We start from the raw sequence: 24,765 nt of genomic DNA on the forward strand, positions 1-24,765 counted from the left end.
TAATAGGTGGCCCTCAAATTAAACTTTAAAGAAAGCCAAGCATTCTGGGAGATAGGGTTGATAAGGGAGTGCATTCTAGGAATTGAGGGATAATCCATGGAAAGAGACAGTGTTGAAAACCTACTTCACGTTAGGGCAACAACATGTAGGCTAATTTGATTGGAATATGGTATGTGATGTCGAATTTTGTTCAATTATCTTGGAAAGGTAGTCTGGAAACAGATTGTAAAAGGCACTAATAGTAATGATGATAGTGATGATGATGATGATTTTTTAAAAAAAGTTCCATAGAGTTTTAACATTTCTAAAGTATTTTTCAAGTGTTTTAGATGACAAGCAAGGGAATTTTTATTTTATCCTATATACAGTTGGGAACTATCTGGGTTTTTGGAGAAGGCTTAGAAGATAATTCTTTTTGTCTACTCTTGCAACTAAGATAGCAATTTATAAATTATTTGTTTTCCAAACACATTTTGTTTAATAAATACTTAAACCTCTTTTAAAGTTTCATTCTTTTAAACGTTATGCTTATTTTAAAACATGATCTAAAACCAGTGATATCTAATAGAAAGGGATGAATAATTTTTTATTTTAATTTTAATGAACAAATTTCTTTAATTTTGACTATACTGTACTAATATTGGTAGTTGTAATTGACATTTTAATTCCTCTGCATATAAACTCTTTAAATTTTAAGTCCCTTCACCAACAATTGAAGGATTTGTAATTTCACTGACTTGCCCATGCATCACTTAAGATTGCAGCCTTCTCTACATAAATTAGTAATAATCGCTAGCTTAACACAACTCTCAAGATTTTCAGACTATTTTATATATGTTTCTCACTTGATCCTCACAATAACCCTGTTAGATAGGTGCCATTATTTGCATTTTATGAGGTAATTGAAGTTGTTTAGTCACATAGTATCTGAGGAAGAATTTGAATTCAGGTCTTCCCACTACACGTCCAGCATTCTATCCAGTACACCACCTAGCTGCATAGTAGATAGCATCAAAAGTTTCTGTGGCCAAAAACATTTAGTGATCAACCTAATTATGAGCCCTCTCAGAACTTTAGTACATATACTGAACTCTTTTTTTTCCTAAGTCTGTCCATTTGGATAGTTACCAGAACTTATTCAATGCTAGCAAAACCTTGAAGAATTCAGTCTCTTCCAGCCTAAAATGAGTTTTGTCCATGTAGGTAGGCATCTTACACATTTTGATGAATTAAGTTGAATTACTACGGGTTGGAAAGACATTTCCCAAAGAGAAAATCCAAAAATGTTTTGAGCAATAATAGTATCATTAAAGTTAGCATATTGGCTTCGCAGCATGACTATTTTGAAAGAAAGAACATTCATTTGATTGTAACTGCTTTGGGTGTAGTTTAAAATTATTTTATAACCATATATGGAGGAAAGAAGAAATTGAAAGCTTTAATTCTGATTCCTGTGATCTTAATTCCCTCTTAGATAAACAGGAAGGAAGGAAGGAAGGAAGGAAACAAACAAGCCTTTATTAAGTGCCTGCTATGTGCCAGGCACTGTGCTAAGAGCTTTACAAAAATTATCTCATTTGATCCTCACCACAGCCCTGGGAGGTAGGTGCTATTATTATCCTCATTTTACAGTTGAGGAAATGGAAGTTAAGTGACTTGCCCAGGGTCATACAGCTATAATATGTATTTGAGGCTGGATTTGAGCTGAGATCTTCCTGAGTCCAAGTCTAGGATTTTATCATATTAACCAATAAGATACCAGTACTACCTAATAGTAATGGGAACCAGACATTTTTAAGAGAAAGCTGAAGGAATTATAGTAGATGTTCAGTCACTTCTGTTTATGATCCTCAGTGCAGAATAAGATTTTCATTGGAAGCTACCCACCTGCACATCTCATTCTGTGGTACATTGCAAAGTACTTTGGTAATTATTTCAAAAGATGCACATCAGCTATAAAAATTCTAAAAAGTGATATTTAATCTGATAGGCTTTCAGTTAGCCTTCAAAATTAGACAGTGTGTGTATTATGTATTTATGATTTGTGACCTGTTGTATGTTCTCCCACACCCCATTCCTTTGCACAAGAACAATAGAATGCAAAGCTGAAAATGTTTCACAAGGGCAAGATGGGCAGACAAGGATTACAATGTGTTCTGTAGTTTTTGGCATTTTGAAAATAACTTTTATTTCATATTTCTCAAGTACTTTGACAACTTATTGTTGGCAGTAGATCAGGTTTCCAGTGAACACCTTTAATTTGGTTTTGATCAGCTAAATTCTTCTTCTTCCCAAATATAGTCTTTTCTGAATCTTTGTTTAACAATTGGAAAAGGAAGTAGTTTCACTGTCTGGGGGTAATAATTTATCTCTTTTTCTGACTTTTGGTTTTCATATGCTTTATGATTGATTTTCCCCCTTCCCTTATAAGATTCCCAGGGGAATAAATAATTTTATTCCTCCACAGCTCTTATTATTGGAAGAAGGGGTGGAATGGGTTTGGAAAAAAATGAGAGAGAATGGTTTTTCAAGTTAATTTCTATTTAAGTAGACTTGACAACATCTATTTTAAAATAGATGATTTTTGGAGGATAGCAAAGGAGGGATTAGGTTCACCTTTGGGTTTAAATTATCCCATCATCATGGTTAATGGACTGTTAGAAGTGGCTTTTCACATAGTAGTGGAAGCAACATACAAAATGATAGATCTTGTTTAAGTAGAACATAGCTCTCTTAAAGAAAATGTGATTTTATTTTTAACATTTCAAAATGTATTATGGTTCTCTTGATCTTATTTTCCTTTTAAAAATTACTAGAGTGCAGAATCCAAAACAAGGGCTTAAAACCAGTTTCTGTTTGTGTGTCTGTGTTTGTGTATCTGTTTTTGTCCTTCTCTCTCTCTCTCTCTCTCTCTCTCTCTCTCTCTCTCTCTCTCTCTCTCACACACACACACACACACACACACACACACACACACACACACACACACACATACACACATTCTTTTCAATCATATAAGTTCATTTAGAATAATGGAAGTATTTTTCCATTATGAAGGCAACTATATGTTTTTATTACTTTTATTTTTTATGTACTTAATGATTTTTAAAAATCTATTGTTCTAGGTAATTCTTGAAAGAATTGCTATTTTTCTGTTTAAATTTATCTCCTTTTTCCCCCTGAAGCCTAATTTTTCCTTAAAGAATTTTATATAGAACTTTGTCATTTTATCCCCAAAACTTAGTTTAATGCCTGGCACATAGTAGGTGCTTAATAAGTTTTTATTGATTGCTTGTTGACAGAAATTGCTGCTTTCCCTCTGTTTTATGCTATTTATTTATTGCTGATAATATATTTCACCTTTTCTCCTTGTGCTTTCTTCAGCTTGGCCACTGTGTAAGTACCTTGACAATTCTTATATCAACTTTTTAATATCTAACTCAGTAAACCTTCTTAGAAACAAATGCAGCATTGTATGCATAGCACTCACTGATGGTTTCAACGTATTCAATTGTTAAATTTGTTTAATTATCAAATATAATATTTAGTGTATATGTTAAATGTAATATATTTGTGTAGATATACACACACACACACTTATAACATTTTCTGACAAATATCTAGTTTAATAGAGCTCTTAAAAATCACTCATGGCTCCTATTGTTATAGCTAGAAATAGGTGGTACTCAGCATTAGCATTTGGGTCTTCTCAAAATTATTTTCATATCTTAAAGAAATTGTTCTTGCCAACCAAGTAGATAGCTGATGATATTTTTTTTTCTATTATTAATTCAGACTGTAGTCTGTAGTGTTTTATCTTTTCCAATTTATATGCTGTTTCACCTGTGGAAATAAAGTTCATTTTACTTGTAATGTTCTTTACTCATTTATGTTTAAAATTTTTTTTAAGTACATTATGCCAAACAAAGGGCATTGTTCATCCAAGGGTCTCTGTGTGAAAAACTTTTTCAGCTAGCCAGGAAACCCCTGAAAAAAACTATCAAGTAAAGCTGAATAATTCAGACACTCCCTTTCACAAACTTAATACGCTATTAGAAACCTTTCATGTTGAGCAAAGATGAACCTTTCTACCATGTTGTTTGCTGGATGTGTCTAGAGATGGATTGTATTAGAATGATTTTCACAAGAGATTTACATCTCTTCAAATACTAATGAAAATTTTAATTTGATTTTTTTTAAAGACTATTCTAAACACATTTAATTATATATTTCTCTTGACTTCAGGGAAACTAGTAGAGAACTATATAAACAGAAGAGCTTTCTCCAGAATTAGCCAGAATTATCCATCATCTTTCTTCAGGATAAAAGTTTAATACTTCAGTGAAATAATTGAAAGTTATTTCCTATTTGAGTCAATTTAAAAAGACTATTTTGTGCTACTTGTATCTTGGCTGTTCGCAAATGATGTAAAATCTTTGAGTCCACATAGGGGTTCTCAAACTATGGCCCGTGGGTCAGAGACTGTCGGCTGAGGATGTTATGGCAAATGGGCTGAGGGGGGGAGACAGAGTGTGAAGTTTTGTTTTTACTATAACCGGCCCTCCAACAGTCTGAGGGACAGTGAACTGGCCCCCTATTTAAAAAGTTTGAGGACCACTGCTATAGATAGTGCCATATATAACATTATATATCTCATACCGTACTTAGAATGAGTCCTTGTGTATCATAAACATATGCATTGTACAGAATTTTAAATGTCCATTTTTTGTTATTCAAATTTATAGATAATTTGCTGGATATGATATTTTTCACCATAGGCCTAATGCTTTTGATTGTCAATAGATGTGATTCCAGGACCTACAGTTTTTTTTATTGCAACTGTTAATAAGTCTTGTACAATTTTAATTTTAGCTCCAGTGTATTTGAATTTTTTCTTGTTTCTTGCAAAATTTTTTCTTTAATCTGGGGGTTTTGAAATTTGGCTATAATATTCTTGTGTGTTTTCCACAAAGGATCTCTTTGAGGTGGTAATCAGTGGATTTTATTATTATTATTTTTTTTCTATTTCTACTTTCTTCTCATGTTCTATCACTTTTTCATGGATTATTTTTTACATTATTGTGTCAAGGTATTTTTTGTGGTCACAACTTTCAGGTAGTCCAGTTATTCTTAGATTTTCTCTTCTTGATCTGTTCTCCACATCTGTCATTTTTTCTTATGTTTCACATTTTGTTCTATTTTCTTATTCTTTTTAATCTGCTTTGTTATTTCTTGGTCTCTTATAGCTTCATTGGCTTCCCCTTTTCCAATTCTAATTCAAAGAATTATTTTCATCTTTTAGATTCTGTACCTCTTTTTCTAGTTAGTTAATTTTTTTCTTCATATGGTTTCTGTTTTTCTTGGATGGTGTTTGTTTTCAATTTTATTAATTAAATTAAATTTAAAAAAATTTTTTTTAGTTTTTCCTCAATGTCTCTCATTTGATTTTTAAATTCTTTTTTGAGTTCTTATAGAAATTCTCTCTAGAAAGGGAGCCATTTCACGGTACTCTTCGGGATAGAAGGGTTTTGTTTTTTTTTTTTTTTACTCTGAGGATGAACCTTGGTCTTCCCTGCTATCATATTTGACTGATGGGGTTCTTCATTGTTGGTTTTTTTTTAAAGTGGTCTTAGTGTAAACACCTTTAATGATGGGGTAGGGGGCAGTTGGTGCCTGAAGCTTCCCTTCAGCTCTTCACTTTGACCTGGAACCCCAAGCCATGAGTCCACCCTCTTGCTTGTGCCCCCTGCCCTGCTGCTTATGCACTCACCAAGTGCTGGTTTTCTCTTTCAGGGCTGTCTTAGCAGCACAGCTGAGCCTGACATTCCCAATCAGCCAAGGAGCCCAGCTCCTGCTCCAAGCCCACAGATGAGAACATTAAAGCACAAAAGTGCTTTATTGATTAGCTTAAGATTTTCTATGTAGGATGAAAACACTTTGTTCTAACATGATGAAAGCAGCTGACACAGGTGCTATGGAGCATTTAGAGCTTAGTCAGACATGGAAGATGGCAAGGTCATTTACTGCCTCTCAGGCCATTGCCAGATAAGAGAGTGAGGCAGTTCTATTTTACTTAAATCTAGTTCATGCCAGAGACAAGCATCATTCTGTGTTGTCATTGATCCTCTGAAAACGAAAGACAAATAAAGTAGTGCTTTAAAGTCTATAAAGTACTTTTCATGCATCCTAAATTTTATTTTTACTTAAGATTCCAAACTAGTCCCCTGCTTAATATTGTATATATTATGCTTCTTCCTTTCATTAAAAATAAAAACCAGCACAGAATTGAACAAATGAAATAGAAAGGTAGCCTTTATCCCATTGAATTTACAATTGTTACCATGCCCCCCCCAAAAAAATCATAATAACTTAAGTTATCTGAGTTTTGCCAGATTTTTATTCATGTTTTTATTATATATTTTATTTATTCCATTAAATATTTCCCAATTTCTTGTAAAAATAGCTTTTAACATTCATTTTTTTTTTTAATTTTGAGTTCCAAACTCTTTTACTACAGCCTCCTCATCCCCACCAAAGGCAAGCAAGTTGCTTCTAATTATATGTGTGAAGTCATGCAAAACATTTCCATATTTTTTATGTTGTAAAAGAAACCAGTTTTAAAAGCCCCAAGAAAAATAAAGTTTAAAAATACTCATTCAAAAAAAAAAAGATTTGAATAGTGTTTCTATTCTGAAAAGGAATACCATAGTGGAAAAAAGAACTGTCTTTTAATAAATTCTCAATAATTAGACATATTATTTCATCCTAACATTTCTGAACCCCTTTACTTCAAAGTGAACATCATAACATCTTGTTATGATGAGTTTGGGTATAGACCACCCCCAAAGTCTGAGTAATGGGCTAGCTAACAAATCTTTTTCTGATAATTGCTGTTGTTTCTGAGTTGGTTTCTTTGATATGATTTGAAAGCGCACATTTTAAGCAATAAACTCTTCCATGTCTTCAAGTCAAAATGAAAGCTGCTATAAATTGGTAGTCACTGCCTTTCTTAGTTGTAGAAATAAAGAAATACTTACTTTCCTAATATTTTTCTGCTGATTTGGGAAGCTTGAATTTGAAGAAGTGGGGAAAAAAGGGGAATTCTTTCAAAATGATAAAGCCTAAGCTCATGCTTCTTCCTTGCATAGTATTGTTTACTGTAAGCTATGATGTACATTTTTTTTTTTTTTTTTTGTTTGGAAATTTATTTTTAAGACTCTTGCTGCTATTTCAGTGTTTTTCTCATACTTCCAGTAACTACAGACTGCTGACAGATCTGTGTTTGTGTTTGTATTTGATATGTGTGTGTGTTCTAGCTGAGATCAGGAGGTGCCCAGGTGTTAGAAGGCTGCATTGCCGAAATTCACAACATCACCAGCTTAGACATTTCAGACAATGGTAAGTACAGGACAAAAGGAATTTGGAAGATGTAAGGGGGGGAAAAAAAAGAAACATAAATTTTTTCTTGGAATAAGAACAGATTAGAGAAAACCATATGGTCTGAATGAGGAAATTCACTAGACAAAAATGCCATCAGTCATTTTGAATTAGCTTCTTTTTTTTTTTTTTTTTTTTTTTTTTTCCCAGTTTAGCAAATGATTAGATTTAAGAAATCAGAACAGTGTTTATTAGCTCTTGCAGGAATAAGTATCTGGCCCAATTCACCTACTGGGAATGAAATCAAGTGAAAATTTTCTTTCCTTTTTTCCTGAGAATTTGAACCAGTTATGTTTACACTTGGTACAATAGAAATTATTCCCCTCATTACTTTATTCATGAATTTTATTCATTAGTATCAACTTTCTGCAAAAAAAAGAAAATCTGCCTCTACTAACAATGAATAGGCTGGTTATCCTAACTAAGGATAAGGGATTAAGCTGCTACACTCTTCTCAGTTCCCCTCCCCATTTCCTGCTGACTAAGTGTATAAATAGCCAGTGATGAGAAAAGAGATTTGGGTGAGTCTTTGTAGAGAATGAGGTTATCCCTGTGAAGTAATAGGAAGTGAAAGGATAGTTAAAAGAACTTTGAGAATGAATGGTTAAGAATCTACTGGGCTATAGTATTAGTGTGTAAATTGGCCCATCTAAAAGTAACCTTCCTTCTGTTCCATCTGTGTTTTGATTCTCTGGTTTATCCTATTTCCTCATAGGATTGGAATCTGACCTCTCTACACTGATAGTATGGCTTAGTAAGAACAGATCAATACAACACCTGGCATTAGGCAAAAATTTCAATAATATGAAATCCAAGTAAGAGTATTTTCCTTTTTTTTCCCAAATGACTCAAAGCAACCAACCTCAATAAAGATGTTGATGTGATTCAATTGTCTCCATTTTTAAAATTCCTTTAGAAATCTTACACCTGTTTTGGATAACTTAGTACAAATGATTCAAGATGAAGAATCGGTGAGTATTGTTTTTAAATCATTTATATTACTCTCTGTGGCTTTATTCTCCTTGATTCTTCTCAGCGAATTAATCCCTATATGCTATACTTTAGAAAACATGACTTACACTTATAGATTGTTAAATATTTTACTGTCTTAGTAAGATTAAATGTACTAGCAATTCACTTCCTCATTTGTATATACACTCAATTCATTCTGGAAGGTCAATGAATTTTGACTTTTAGACCCCTCTCTGCATTAACCTTATTTCTTTAAGGTCAAGTGACAACTTAGATTCAGTTTTTGTGTGTTGTGAAAATCAGTGGCTTTGCAACCTTAGCTCTTACTGTGAAACATCAAATTGCTCATTTGAATTTCATTTAGTTTTGAAGAATTGAAAGAAGCATAAAAATCCAGCCACATTTTTCTAAGTTTGTCATCATGCTCTGCAAATCCTACCTACTTATCCTCTTTTGGTTGTCCTTGACCAAGACTCACTCTGGAGAAAATGATTAAATTTAAAATGTCTTCACATGATACTTTTTTCCCTTGAACACCAAAAAAGAAAGTGATTTTAGGATTGGGTAGTATGGGAGAAGCATGAGGAAAGCTTGCCTTATAATCCTTTTAGTTTTGTACCTCGAATTTGGCCCCTTACTTGTATTTGGGTCCTTTTGAATTTGGTCCCTTCCTTCCTATAGTCCACATTTGAACATGAAATATAACTTCATACATAATTATCTTTTTTAAAAAACTAAACACTATGTGTGTATGGATGTGCATACATTGGGTGGAATGGGAGGGATTCCCGCTGTTTATTGATGGTTTTCTTTCTTTTCTTTTCTTTTTTTTTTCTTCCAATTTTTATAGCAAGTTTAAAAGTCCATGTCTATGATTTCCTATATCAATTTTTCTATATTTTAAAAGGATCTTACTTGCTCTAACTCCAGAGTAACTCCAGTTCCTTACTAGAACAGGAAAGGAAATTCCATTTGATGCTCTGGTTTAGAATGTACTCAGAAGTTAGCCAGAAATATGCATGCAATATCTAATAAAGATTTCTTAGGTACCTTTCAAAATTGCTGAGGAAACTAGTGGGAAGCAGAAGGGACTTGCAGAATCCTAGGGATTAGAATACTTCCTTTCTTTCTCTGTATACTGAGTACTTTCTCTGCTGCTCTTGTCAACATTCTATCAACCTATTGTATGGCTCTAAGCTTGGGTAAGTGTGGGAGGCTTCCTACTAGCATAATAAGGATTTATCCCTCCGATTTTCTGAATATAACTTCTTTTATATTAAATTTATGCTAATCTAAGTTTCAAACTGAAAATTAGGGGGTGAGCTTCATTTATTATTTAATGAATTTTAAAAGTGCTTTATTTTATCCTAATGCTCATATAATACTTACCTTGTTCTTAATAATAGGTCCTGTTATTGAAGCTAGATGTAATCTGGGTACCTATTCTAGCTTCTGTACCCTCCAATTTTATACATGTAATTTAGCCTTACATCAGTTACCTTTACTTTTTGTCTTGACTAATATTTAGTGATTTTGGGATCCTGTGTGATTTGAACTGCTGCAGCTTTTTGTGGTTTGGGAAGCTAATTCTATAGGGCAATATTTAGTATCTGTTCTACAACATCTGTTAAACTATACATTTAACATTTTACAAAAATAATAGGTTAAGTGATCAAATTTTATCTAATTTCTCTTCCATTAGAAGCCTTAACAATTTGTTTTTCTAATTCTAAAGGTTATCTTTGTATCTAGCTTAGATGAATTCTGATAGTTTTTAGAAATTCTTTAAAAGCATTCTTGAGGAGAATGCAGGTATGATATTTAAATGAGAACTGTGTCATGTGAAAGCACACACAGTCTTGTTACTAACAGTACCTTATAATTAAAATTTTTTTTTAACTTTCATGTCATTGAAAAGTGGGTGACTTGTAAGAAAAACAATTAGCATATTGCTTTTTTTTTCCTACTACTGAATCAGTAATGAGTAGAATGCTTAAAATGATCAGTTATGTGCATCTTATTACTACAGAAATACAACCAGCAAGAAAATCTAGATTCATTTGATGGAGTTGTTGTTTTTAAGTAGTTTTAAATAAACATGAGCACTTCATTTGCATTTTACATTGGAATGTTGTTTTTAAAAAGAGGATTTCTTTGTTTGTCCATGAAACATTTTATTTCTTCAATATCATACTGTTTCAGTTGAAAATTTGATTGTAGTGAGTTGTTGTACTTAGTCCATATTTTTCTCTACCTATGGTTAGAATTAAGAAGTAAAAAGGAAAAGGAAAGATAGAAAAATTGTACTTTTGTTGTCAGGCACTTAAAATTTTTTAAATTATTTTGTCCCCAGTGGACCTGAATGTGCCTTACTTAGAAACACTTATAGCAAGCATTTCAAACCTGAATTTTTAAATAGTGTCTGCTAAGAGCAAGGGTACTAACATTAAAATTACCAGCAGAATTTTGTGCTAAGGTTCTATTGGTGTTTTGTTTTTGTTTTTGTTTTTTTTAAGATGATTCTATATGTATTTGTGTAATTCAGAAGTGTTAAGTAATTTGTGTTTGGTTCTGAATACAGAATGATAATTAGCACTAAGCTGACTATAGTATTGGCAGTTTGGGGGGGTATCATTGAAAAAAGATTATTGGGATAATAACAAATGTGATTATTGCTTTCTGTCAAGAAAACAATAGTGCATTTATTTTCATTTAAATATCAAATTGTCTTCAGACTAAATATTATGTTAGGAGTAATATTTTTCTCCTTTATTTGAGTGAGGCTTTTGAATGAAATTTTAAAGCAGTCAGTCCCACTAAATTCATGATTATTTTATTTTATTTTTTATTATTATTATTTTTTGCTGAGGCAGTTTTGGTCACTTAAGTGACTTGACCAAGGTCACACAGGTAGGAAGTATTAAATATCTAAGGTCGTATTTGAACTCAAATTCTCCTGACTTCAAGGCCAGTGCTCTATCACACTGCACCATCTAGCTGCCCCCCCCCCCCATTTGTGATTATTTTAAATGTTTTTGTGTGATGGCTCATGCATCTTTTGTGGAATTGATTGTGTTAAGGCTGAGCATCCCATTAAAACCCCAGATGGGATCAGAACAAATTTTAAAACTGTACTAATTAGTACTTAGGGACTAATTATCTTCATTGGAATTCTAACACTAGTTAGCATAGAGTTAGAGAAACCCAAGTTCAAATTCAGCCTCAAATACTTATTGTTATATGACTCTAGGTAAGTCATTTAATCTCTGTCACCTCAATATCCTCATATGTAAAATGGGGATAATAATAGTATCCACCTCATAGAATTGTTATAAGGATCAAGTGAAATAATATTTGTAAAGAGCTTTGTAAACCTAAACATACTATATAGATGCTCACTATTATTATTCATTTGAAGTTTGGGCATCTGTAGTCTGTTTGCATAGTCTTTTAATTTCAAAAAGAAAGTTCTGTTCATTACTTTGCTGTCTCTCTCTTGATCTCTTAGGGAGTACTTTAAAATGGACTTTAGGGATGAGAGCCATATGTGAAATGGGCTATAAGGTTTTTTTTTATTGTAGAATGTCTCTATATAGAGTAACAAACTCTTAGTTCTTAAGCAGTTAGAACTATATAGCCATTGTTTTCAAAGAATATTAATTGCTTCATTGAGGTTTTTTCAAGACTATTTTTGTGTACATTTCAAAAGAAATTTTCAGTTCATCCCAATTTATTATTTTCATCCATTTTTTTGCAAGAATTTTTTTGGCAAGAATTAGGCATATCCAACAAGTGTGCTCCATAATTAAAATTAGATAAGATTCAAAATTTATGCAGGCCAATTTTTATTCTTTAAAGATTTTATTTTACATAAGAACAAAGATGAAGACTAAGCAAGAAGCATAGCTTTAGTGGCCATTAGACAATTTCAACACAAGTTTGTTTTGTTTTTTTTGTTTTTTTTTTTAATAAGATTGTCAAGTATTGATACTCCAGTGATTCTTTCCTTTCCTTTCCTACTGGTGACTAGCATGTTATTGTTCTAACATTTGCTAATCCCCCTAACCTACAGACCAGCAGCTATAAGGCACAGTGGTTAGACTTGAACTTGGAGTCAAGAAAACTAGACAAATCACTTAACATCTCTTCAGCCTGATTTGATATGTAGGGATAATAATAGCAATTCATACAAGACTTTTGTGAGTTAGATCATATATGGAAAATGCTCTTTGCAAACTTTAAAGCTGTATATAAATGCTACCTATTATTGTTTATTGTTAAATTGGAACAGATAAGGCTGGCTTATTATCTTTTGATCTTAGCTCTTTGGGATTGCATATTCTGTTTATACTGTTCTATTCTATTTGACTCCTGCCTATATTTTATCATAAATCTCTCATATAGATTCTACTGAAAAAAACTTTTCTCTTAAAATATTTTGAGTAAACTAATAGAACACTAAAGTTGCCTTTCTTGTCTAATTCCCAATACATGACTGAACCCCATTCATTTCCCAACAGATTTGCTTTTTTTTCTTTAATGTTTCATCATAAATAACATTGCATACTCACATAACTAAATAAATTTGATTTTATTTTTGTGTTTTGGGAAGCTAATTCTATTTAGTATCTTTTAAAACATTTGTTAAACCATACATTTAACATTTTTCTAAAATAGTAAGTAATTTAGTCAAGCTTGATTGATTGATTGAGGCAAAAGGATGACCAAGCAGAATGTCCTTACTTTTCCTTGATAGCAGTCAGTTGTTTTCCTTAAAAGTAGAGAGGATTTCAGCATTGCTGCTATTGGGCTTATATCCCAAAGAAATACTAAAGAGGGGAGAGGGACCTGTTTGTGCCAAAATGTTTGTGGCAGCCCTTTTCGTAGTGGCTAGAAAATGGAAGATGAATGGATGCCCATCAATTGGAGAATGGTTGGGTAAATTATGGTATATGAAGGTTATGGAATATTATTGCTCTGTAAGAAATGACCAGCAGGATGAATTCAGAAAAGTTTGGAGAGACTTACATCAACTGATGCTGAGTGAAATGAACAGAACCAGAAGATCGCTATACACTTCAACAACAATGCTGTATGAAGATGTATTCTGATGGAAGTGGAAATCTTCAACATAAAGAAGATCCAATCCACTTCCAGTTGATCACTGATGGACAGAAACAACTACAGCCAGAGAAGGAACACTGGGAAATGAATGTAAATTGTTAGCACTACTATCTTTCTACCCAGGTTACTTATACCTTTGGAATCCAATTCTTAATGTGGAACAAGAAAATTGGGCTTACACACATATATTGTATCTAGGTTATACTGTAACACATGTAAAATGTATGGGATTGCCTGTCATCTAGGGGAGGGAGTAGAGGGAGGGAGGGGAAAATTTGGAAAAATGAATACAAGGGATAATGTTATAAAAAAAATTACTCATGCATATATACTGTCATAAAAATTTTTATAATTATAAAACTAAAAAAATTTAAATAAAAAAAATAGAGAGGATTTGGTTTGGGAATCAGAAGATCTGGGTCTCTGATCTTATCTCAGGAACTTTATAGTTATATGGCTTTAAACAAGTCACTAAACTCAGTTTAAACTATTTACATTTTGTTTAAGTTCCACAAATAAAAAGGCTAACATTTTCCTTTGTTCTGGCTCAATCCTTATTAGGATTTTGATTGTGCATTTATTCACATTTGCAATTTAATTTTATATAATCATAGTTATATTATACTCTTTGTATTATTAACATTGTTATTTATTTAACCATTCTATTATTTTTGGACATTTAAATTGTTGTTTTATGTGATTGCATATTATTACTGTTAGAAAATCTTTGAAGAGAGAGTCTTTTTTTGATACTTTAGCTAACATTTTTCAGGGCATCTTTCCAATAGATGAGTTGTTGGGCCAATATATTTATTTCTATAATTTTTACTCTGCAATGCCAAAAAAATTCTGCAAGTTTGCATTTCTTGATAGTGAATGACTGGACTTGTTTTTTCATACCCTTCTCAGCACTTACATTCATAGTTCGTGTTTAATTTTGCCAAGTTGTCAGGTGTGAGATTGTATCCCAAAGTTGAAATTTTTAGTAAAGTGAAGTTTAGCAAAGTTTAATTTAGTTGTATTTGTAATTTATTACAGATATATTTTAAATGATGTCTTTTATTCCATTTATTTTACCCAAATCATTTTTTTGCAGTGTATGATTATCTGAAATATTTTGGTTGGCTGGTATTAGGAATTAAACTAAAAGGTTTGCTGAGAATCATTTCAAATGCAGGATTGAAAGTCATTTGTTGCTACTATTTTATTTCTATGACTAGAGAAGATTCATCTCACAATTTAATCAGTTTTCTCAAACATTAATTAAATATGGCTTACTAAAGGTGATTACAAACCTGATGGCATTGTTGTAACCTATCTTTGTTGTCCAATGTACAGCCTTTGCAGTCCTTATCCCTTGCAGACTCCAAACTCAAAACAGAAGTAACCATCATTATAAATGCTCTGGGCAGCAATACCTCTCTAACCAAAGTGGATATCAGTGGGAATGGAATGGGGGACATGGGAGCAAAGATGTTGGCAAAAGCCCTGCAGATCAACACTAAGCTCAGGTATGGAAGAAAAAAATACATCATGGATTTAAGTGTTTAACTCTCTAAAAGGAATTGTGGGATGACTCAAATCAGCATCTGTTGTCTATGCTTACCTACTGGGATGTTGGTTATTCTGTTCAAATGATGATACAGTTCTATTGGCCATTTGGCAAAAACCTGTTGTTAGAGGTGAGTCTAATGTCAACACTTTCTTAGTTTAGGCTCAATGTTGAGATAAAATGAGATAACTTGTAACTTATTCAACAGAAAGAAGTTTACTTTCCCCTAACATAACAACTGAATGAATGAGGGTACATCTTCTCTGGTTGTGATCCCTCTCATTATAATATGAAAACATAGCTGGTCAATAGGCCAGGGTGCCAAGTCTGAATGTATGACTGAATGGTTTCAAAAATCCAGAAACTTGAAGGAGCCCTAACCTTAAGTTTTAAAAAATATTCTTAGCAAATTAACCATTTTGCTCAACAAAGAGCAAATAGTGTCCATCTCTTGGGAGTATTCTTTCAAATATAATGAGTCATTTGGGCAACATATATAATATATATATAGTAGATAGTATGTGTTAGTTCTCTAGAACAGAGTCTCAATACCATAAAACTTTTGGTTTATTAGTTTTTTATTGCATTAATCAAAAGGTACAAGATTTAAAGTCTGTATTTTGGGATATTAGAAATACCATTATCTAGAAGTTTTGGGGTTTTTTGCCTGCAAAAAAACTCTTGCTATTTCTATTAATATATTGATGCTTTTATGTCACTTTGTTTTTTGTTTTCTTTTGTATTTGTTTCTAAATTCTCCTAGTAGAGATGATAACAATATAATAAAGAAGGAAAGCCAACATTCTCTATCATGTAAGATTCATAAAAATCTTATGTCTCATGCTATCACTGTTCAACTTCTTTAATATAGAGGGCATTTGGATTTGATGGAAAACTCTTCTTTCTCTCAAGTGCTTCTGACTATTTTCATATATTTTTTTCCAAACAGGACTGTCATCTGGGATAAGAATAATATCACTGCACAAGGTTTCCAAGATATAGCTGTTGCTATGGAGAAGTAAGTTTTTGATAAGGTTCTTTTCTAGAAAAATGAAGTTTCCATTTTGGGGCAAAAGAATAACTAAGCAGAATACTCTTGTTTTTCTCTGATAGCAATCAGTATTTTCCTTAAAAAACAGAGAGAATTTGGGGGCAGCTAGATGGTATAGTTGATAGAGTGCCAGCACTGAAGTCAAGAGGACATGAGTTCAAATCTGGCTTCAGATAATTAACACTTCCTAGCTGTGTGACCCTTGGGAAGTCATTTAACCCCAATTGCCTCAGCAAAAGAGAAAGAGAGAATGAGAATGAGAATGAATTTGGCTTGGGAATCAAAAGATCTGGGTCTGAACCTCATCTCAGGAACTTGATAGCTATATGACTTTAAACAAGTCACTGAACTCAGTTTCTCCAATCTAAACTACCTTCCCTAACTAACTCATCATACTACGAAGCCACCAAATTAAATTATATGTGTGAAAGCACTAGGAAAACTACAAAGCATTTTGTAAAAATAAAACAACTGGTTGCACTATGGTAAGTTGGAATGCTAAGACTGGGATCAGGAAGATTTCAAATCCAACCTCTAAAACTAGCTCTGTGACCCTGGAGAAGTCACCATTCCTTATTTGTCTGTCTCAGTTTCCTCAACTTTAACCTACCTCCCCAGGTTGTTGTGAGGATCAAAGAAGATAATATTTGTAAAACACTTAGCATAGTGACTGGCACCTAGTGGGTGCTTAATAGATGCTTATTCTCTTTTCCTCACTCCTATGATTGAAAATGTAAGCTATTATTTGGAATGGAAAAACTTAGGCTATAATCATGCTCTAGGTTGGGAGTTGAATTGTGTGATTTCTAAATCCCATCTCCATCTATGATTCTGCTTTATGCACAATAATAGTAGGTACTCAGTTAATACATATGATGCAGCATTTCTAGTCATAATAATAGTGTAAAATGTCACTCGACCTGTTTCTTCTTTGTCAAAGCTATTCTGCTTATTTTAAAAATCTTAATGTTGAATTTCATACTGAATTGGATGGAGAATAAACTTAAATGAAATCAAGATATTATGGACCTGGAGCTAATTACTTTAATCTCTTTTCAGAGAAAAATTATATAAAAATACATATTAACCTTTTATTGGTGTGGGTACATCTGCCTTTGATAAGAGGTGAAAAACTCCTCTGTGCCTTAATAGACAATATTCCTGAATTGTTGTGGTTGGGAGGTGAGAAGGAGAGTCAGTAAGTGGTCAACCTTCCGGTGATGTGTCTATCCACATGTAACCAGGCTGGTCCTTGGGTGACAGATATACAATCTATTACCAGGCCTTTTTCAGAAACCTTTCCAGCTTTGTAGAATCTGCCAATGTATAACTGCTAAAATTTGCTGATTTCATTTGTTTTAAATCACTATGCTGGTATGTAAAAAATTGGATGTGGGAGAACGACATCACAAAGATTGTAAAATAGACACATTGTCTCCTAGTTATGGTTGGTTGATTGTTTTAAGTTAAACAAGGACATTTTGCTGAAACAAAACAATTAAAAATTTCATAAATGAAATTTATTAGATTTTTCTTCGTCTATTTTTTGTATTAAACCATACCAACCTTGAGCATTATTTTCCTGCAGTGTTCCTTATCTTAATACCTGTGATATCATATGATAGCATAATGTAATAGCTAATAATTGTGATAGCAATATTAAGTTATCTAAAAGTAATCCCAATTAATAATCTATGTTTAGGAATTAATTGCTAGAGTACTATTCTAATAGAACTTGTTTAAGTCTGATAAAGGGGATCCACTGGGACCTACTTTCTATCTGGAGTCTTTTGTAAAAATGACTTTAGCTGGTAAATGGTATTAATGAATAGGAAATTTTTATAGTAGCACATGTACAGAATAAGATATTATTCTTGGGTTAAGAGTTGCAGAAAGACCTGTCTAGTAAGAAATCATATGGCAGGTAGTTTTTGGGAAAAGAAAGCACAAGAGTTACAATTCTAGCCCCAATGGTTTTCACTGACCCAAGTAATGAAGATAGAGTTACTTTTAGTATATTATATTATTATGTGCAATATCCTTTCAAATGGAGGAAAAATGAAGCTTAGATTGGTTAAATGACTTGTGAAATCCAATATTGTATTGTTTATCAATGACATAGATGTTTTAGGTGTTAATCCAGAATTCTTCCACTATGTCACTGCTTGTGTAGTCATTTTATTTTTAACCTGGTTTGTTTGAAATTGGTAAATAACAACAAATTCAGAATTTCTTTCAGGGCTAGTGACTGTTACTCAAATATGAATGTTATTTAGGCTTGAATAGGCTATCCCAAACTCTGGAACTATATTCCCAATCTGAAATTCAATTTGTATGATATATTTAACACAAACCTGTAAAGAGTATATAGATTATTGTAGACATATATAAACAACTTGCAGTAATGTATCTGTTGAAAAATGTTTATCCTTGATCTAAGTGCCTGAAGTAAATTTGGAGCTTGCAATGCTTTTGCTTATTGTCCTTTCTAATTAATATCATTATTCAAAAGCAATTGATTCACTATTATGCTAGGAATTATTTTGTGATAATACATTTGCCCTTTCATTTTTAGGAATTATACTTTGAGATTTATGCCCATTCCCATGTATGATGCTTCCCAAGCACTTAAGACAAATCCTGAAAAAACAGAGGAGGCACTGCAGAAGGTATTGTATAAATGGTTTATTCTTGGAAAAAGAATTAATGAAAACACCTCACATTTACATCATACTTTAGAGTTCACAAAATACTTCCCTTGGTGTAGTTTTTGGAGTGATCAATGTAGTAATAATAATCATCATTACTATTTCAAAGATGAAAAATGAAGTACAGAAAAGATAGTGACTTTTCCAGCATCATATATTTTAGAAGTGAGAACTCAAAACATAGGGCTTTTTTTTCTTGTACTTAAAAAGACTGGTTTATGTAGGAGAAGATGTTGCAGACAAAATAAGAGGTAAAATAAGCATCAGGAGTGGCAAATATGAAATAGAGTTAGGAGAGCATATAGTTAGCAAGGAAAGGGAACTCACAATTAACCAGTAGAAAGGAAATACTCCATGTGGTGAGAGTAAGCCATTAACTGGAAGATTAGATTGACCAGAATTAGCTAGAGTAAGGAGAAAGGTGATATTAAAGGGAAAGCACTATGAGAGAGAGAGAGAAATCTCATAGTGGGCTTAGTCCTAAAAAAAAAAAAAAAACTTAGCTGACACAAGTCTTCTTACAATGAATTCATGTCATAAGAGTATTATAACTATATTTTCTCTTTGTCATTACAATACTCCTGATATTGCCAAAGGGACACTACTATGTTCATCAAGAATTAAGCTTTGGTGTGTCATTAAATTTCAATGAAGTAATAATCAAAGATGATAATTATTAGTGAGAGATAAATCTTTAGTCTCTTAGTGTTTCCAGCTTCCTAGAAAGAGTGTGTGATTATGAAGTTGAATGCACAGTTAATTGTAGATGAATCATTTCATTCATGTTGAGTCCATTTGGAACTAGAAATTATTTTTGTTTTTGTTGTTCTTGGCGAGTGTTTTTTAAATAAAAACATATAGCCTATATAGCCTCAAGTTCTTCGGTATTAACTTTTAATATTGTTAAAATTTTTAAGTACTATTATGTATCTACTCTTTTTTTTTTTTAATGTATCTACTCTTCTCAGTGAAAGCTACTTGATGCTAAGGGAAGCAAAATTATTTAGACTTTGACTCCTGCCTTCTTAGAACCTAGTAGAGAGGATATAAGCCCAAGGCAAATATACTAATTATTCCATGCTAAGTACAAAATAAATTTACAAATCCATCTACAAGCAGTTAATATCCAAGGTCTGAGAAGGAAAAAAAATCATTTTATCCTGGGAGAATTGGATAATTATATTCTAATATAAAGTTTGCCTTTAGTTTGATACATTATTCTTAGTTAGTTGGAGAAATATGAATATTTAGTCCTTTCACAAGAATTATTTAATTGCTTTTTGTGATCCTGCTTCCTATATTCACCAACTTAAAAAAAAATACACCGAAATCTCTTTGCTTTAAATTGGGTCAGTGCAGCTATCTTGTAGATTCTTGCTATGCTGGCTATATTACTCAAAGACCCCATTAAACTCTAAATTTCTATCCCTTTTTACTTCTTTTAAAATTGGTATATGGTCCAGCACTGACTACAGAAAAGGGTCCCAGAGTATTCCCTTCACTCAAGGATATATGAGAAGTATGGTTTTATGCATTTTCCTTTATAATCTCCAGCATTTGGATAGTCTATCACGGATGTTACACTAAATGACTCCAGTTTTGTGACATTAAAAAATTTGAGACATAGTTTCTGGGTGATTAATCATTTTATCAATAATGCTATCATATTACCAATAAAATGGATCAGTAGCAATCAAATGCTTATTGTTTCTGAGGATGGCAATCAGCTCTGATTGGTTAAACAATGATGAAAAATCAATATTGCAATGAGAGGTGCAGCTATTCTAATGAGTGGCAGAGGATGTGTGTGTATAACTTTGATCATGTCATTTACTTCCAGATTGCTCCAAATCTAGACAAAAGATCATTTTCCCCCACACAGATTTGAGCAGAAGACAACCATCAAGAATTTAATCTTAGATCAAATTTCTTAAGGTTGGGTGGGGTGACAATTCCCAGACTGAGAAGAATATCAATCCTATCTGCAATCATCAGTCCTGTTCTTCACATGCTAAGCTTTGAAATGAGGACTTTAGAGAAGGGGGGGGCACTCTGGATATCCTCCATATCCTTAATTATTAATAATCATTTATCTCAGTACTATCCTTTTGATGATGGTGTGTGTGTGCACGCACGCACATGCGCGCACAATGTCAAAGCCATTTGTAAAGAGTTATCCTCTCAAGCTATATCCTTTTTGAACTGTCTCCCCAAGAGGAACTTTATATTTTCACATTATAGATAATTCACATTATATATAAATAGGCCGCTTAGTCTATAAAACAAGAGTATTTCATCTGCAGAGGAACCATAAATTTATCAGGATAGTCTTAGGAGACACTTAAGTTTATGCAGCAAGTAAGCTGTATTCTGAACTTAGCATTACAACAATTTTTTGCACTTACTCCACAGATGAACTCAGCCACAGTAAAATCCCAGAATGGTTTCCACACCATACCAGGTGATCTCTGGGCTCAGACAAGCACCTATGGTACCATTGTTTCTGGTCATGAAGCTCTGCTGTGAATCCAGCTTATGTTATTGTTGTTCTTACCCCTGATTTTGTCTAGACTACAGTTCACATCATAGTCACTAATATATATATTGAAATTTGCCCACATTAGAATGGCCCCTCTCCATTAAGAGGAGCCCCAGCATGTGTGGTTTCCCTCTGCTTGCAAGCTGTTTCTTTCACTATAGAAAATAATTGTGTTAGTCTCTGCACAGTTGTTCTTGCTTGCTCTATTTGGCTCTGGCTTCTCCAGGCTAAAAGCTTCAGTCTGGTTGACAAACTCAAGCTGCCTTTTGGAAGACCATAAGATCTCAGCAATAAGAACAATAAGCCCAGACTTCAGAATGAATGAGCTGGACCCTAGTTCTTAGGAGCAAAATGAGACAGAACAGCTAACCTAAGGGATGGAACTGAGCCTATGTTCCACTTTGTGCTGGACTAAAATATTTTAGTGTGAAGATCTTTCTGGAGCAAACATTTTCTTCTGTTGATAGTATTATGACCTTGAAAAGATAGGACTTATCATTGAAGCATTAAGAGAACTATAATGTATTATAATGCTATGGCATTAATGTGTCATTTTAATGGTGTTTAATTTCCTTCTTTTGTATATCTTGGGATTTTTATGATTTCTTCATTTCTGTTTAGTGACATGCTACATTTTGTCTTCCTCTTAAGTTTTCAGGGACTGTACTAATTATCAACTTTATTTTAATTGCAACTAATTGATATTGAGTAGTCATTTTAGCATATGCAAAACTAAAATGAAAAGTAGAAAAACACTTAAAGCCTTCGGGTTATTACTGTTTCTAAATTAGGAAATAGCAGCGAATTAAAAGATAAAAATGGCTTAATGATATAAAAAGCAGATGGTGAAACTTGCCCATCATTTAGTAATTGGAAAAAAATTTCTTTGAATGCAATATTGGAGGCGGATATTAAAGACACATGGTTAGTATTCAAATGATTTAATTTAATTGGCTTGATGTTGTTTATTAAAGGTCTCTTCTCATTTATATGATGGGAGGTGTTGAGAAAAATACAAAAGTCTAAATCCTTTATTTCTCACAAAAATACATTCCCTCATTAACTATTGTTTCAGCTTAAAAAATATAATATTAGGGGCAACTAGATGGCACAGTAGATAGAGCACCAGCCCCAAAGTCAGGATGACCTGAGTTCAAATTTGGTTTCAGACATTTAACACTTCTTAGCTTTGTGACCCTGGGCAAGTCACTTAACCCCAGTTGCCTCAGGAAAAAAAAAAAAAGGATATATAATATTAAAGTTACCAGGGAAAATTAAGATTTACTGCAGAGAAATTGTGGTTTGTCCAGTCTTTATGAATATATCCTAATATTCATGGATCAAAAGGTACCATGATATACTGGTTAGAGGGCCAAATTTGAACTCAATAAGACCTGGGCTCATACTAATGCTTTATAACATATGTAACCAGAGGTAGGTCTCTTTTAATCTTATATCTAAAACACAATTATAACAGTAATGGTACTAACTGCCTCAAAGGATTATTGTGAACCTCAGATGTAATGGGTGTCAAGTCCTTCAGAAACTTTAAAACTCTGTAGAAATGTCACTATTATTAATATTACCATTACATTATCCTTCTAAATACATAATTGTTTTTGCAATTTACCCTTAGAAAAATGTATATTAGATACTGGTGTCTTTGAGATATAAATAGAGTGGTTTTAAACTGCATGTGTATTTGTGAGCATATGGAGAAATTCTTATCAATAAATGGGATATGTAAACCATACAAGCAATTAAATATTGGCTTCTACTTGTCAAATATTGAATCTTATAAAAAGGAGATTTCATGTCTTAGGTTAAATTTTTTACTAAATAATTACAAATCATTATAATAGTGTTTTTTCCTTCTTTTTTGTTGATGGTGTTAAATCAAGTCTTGTGCAGAATGTTTGTGAAGTTCAACAGAGATATCTCATAGAATTGGTTTTCTGCCACACTGAACTGAAAGATATTTCTGAAATTCATTTTTGTTCCACTTTCAGATAGAAAACTATTTGCTTCGGAATCATGAGACAAGAAAATATCTCCAGGAACAAGCCTACCGGCTACAACAAGGCATTGTTACTAGCACCACACAACAGGTATGGGAACCTTAGTCTTGACTAAAACTACTTGTATTGTCACTTATTATTCAACATTATTTACTTTTTTCATTCCAGATAAATGGGTTTTCTTGGCCTGCTTGTACGATAGAATAACAGGGGAGATGTCAATCCTCCCACTTCCCCTTCCCCCCTTCTTTGGAAAGATCCTCAATTAGATTAGTAGATTATTAAAGATAAAGTTGAAGTAGAGTAGTTGCCATAAACTTTTTGTTTGTTTTGGACATTTTCAACAAAAAAAACAACATTCTTTTATTAGAAAGAGATTTTTATATTGTCCAATTTGAGGGTTCCAGAAATGATAAATACAAGGAAATTATTGATATTATTTTACATATTAAAAAACTTTTTATTGTCATATAAATGTGTGCTAATTTTATCCCCTATTGTCTTCTCTGATACTTGCCATCAACATGATGAAGATAGTAGCAGTAATGTGCCTAGACTATTGCAAAAGCCAGCAAGTTGTTCTTCCTGTCTCAAATTTGTGCTCACCCCAGTCCATTCTCCACTGAACTATCAAAGTGCTCTTTAAATTTTTTATTTTTATTATTTTACTTCCCCTCCCCCCCAATGACATGTTTTTCCCTGTCTCCCTAAGAGACAGGGTCAGAGCTCTTTTTGCTTTTTTGCTCATTTTTAAAGGTTGAGGTCTGCTGTTAGGGTAAAGGGGATGTTGTCCCAATCTTCCTCTACAAGTGACAGCAGCTTCAAGATGCCCTAGTGTTGCCAGCTTACTTCTTGTGATGGTTGTTCATGGCCAAGTAATGTTTGTTATGCTGGGGTTCAAGAACTCATTATTTGTTTTTCGTACTTATGTTGGATGTCTCACAGCTAGTCTGCTGATCCACTGGCTTCTGAACCAGGGCAGAGAAGCCAACATTGCTGTATTTTAGCTAAGAGCCTCCCCTGTTTTAAAACAGGATGATTGATGGACAGATTAGGTATACCACAAACAGAATCAAATATTGCCCAAAACCCTAGTATTCCCAAGACCCCAAAACTCCAGCTTAGTGGGATAGCTACTCACTATTTGGTAAAAATTGCTTTCAACATCTATATTTATTTAGGGACAAATAGTAATCAACACTAAAATCCAGTATAAGCAATACCCCATTGTGTTTTCAAATTTTCAATTCCCTTTTGCAACAATATTAGTTTAGGCATTTTTGGGTTTTTTTTGTATGTAAGATAACTTAAGGTTAGTTTAAAACTGAGGTCTGAGCATGTCACTTTTCTGCTGAAGAAGTTCT

General features: G+C 32.9%; 1 protein-coding gene across 5 annotated transcripts in view; it reads left to right on the forward strand.

Moving 5' to 3' along the window:
- CARMIL1 (capping protein regulator and myosin 1 linker 1) overlaps positions 1–24,765 on the forward strand; it is a 349,103-nt gene that overhangs the window by 246,584 nt on the left and 77,754 nt on the right. For all 5 annotated transcript variants that reach the window (XM_074273008.1, XM_074272988.1, XM_074272991.1 and 2 more), the window contains exons 18-24: positions 7,317–7,398; positions 8,153–8,252; positions 8,354–8,408; positions 14,872–15,044; positions 16,035–16,103; positions 18,712–18,805; positions 23,393–23,491. In XM_074273008.1, coding sequence (XP_074129109.1) covers positions 7,317–7,398; positions 8,153–8,252; positions 8,354–8,408; positions 14,872–15,044; positions 16,035–16,103; positions 18,712–18,805; positions 23,393–23,491 — 672 coding nt within the window. The remainder of the gene's footprint in view (positions 1–7,316; positions 7,399–8,152; positions 8,253–8,353; positions 8,409–14,871; positions 15,045–16,034; positions 16,104–18,711; positions 18,806–23,392; positions 23,492–24,765) is intronic.

This window comes from Sminthopsis crassicaudata, chromosome 1 (assembly GCF_048593235.1).
Source record: "Sminthopsis crassicaudata isolate SCR6 chromosome 1, ASM4859323v1, whole genome shotgun sequence".
Lineage (NCBI taxonomy): Eukaryota > Metazoa > Chordata > Mammalia > Dasyuromorphia > Dasyuridae > Sminthopsis > Sminthopsis crassicaudata.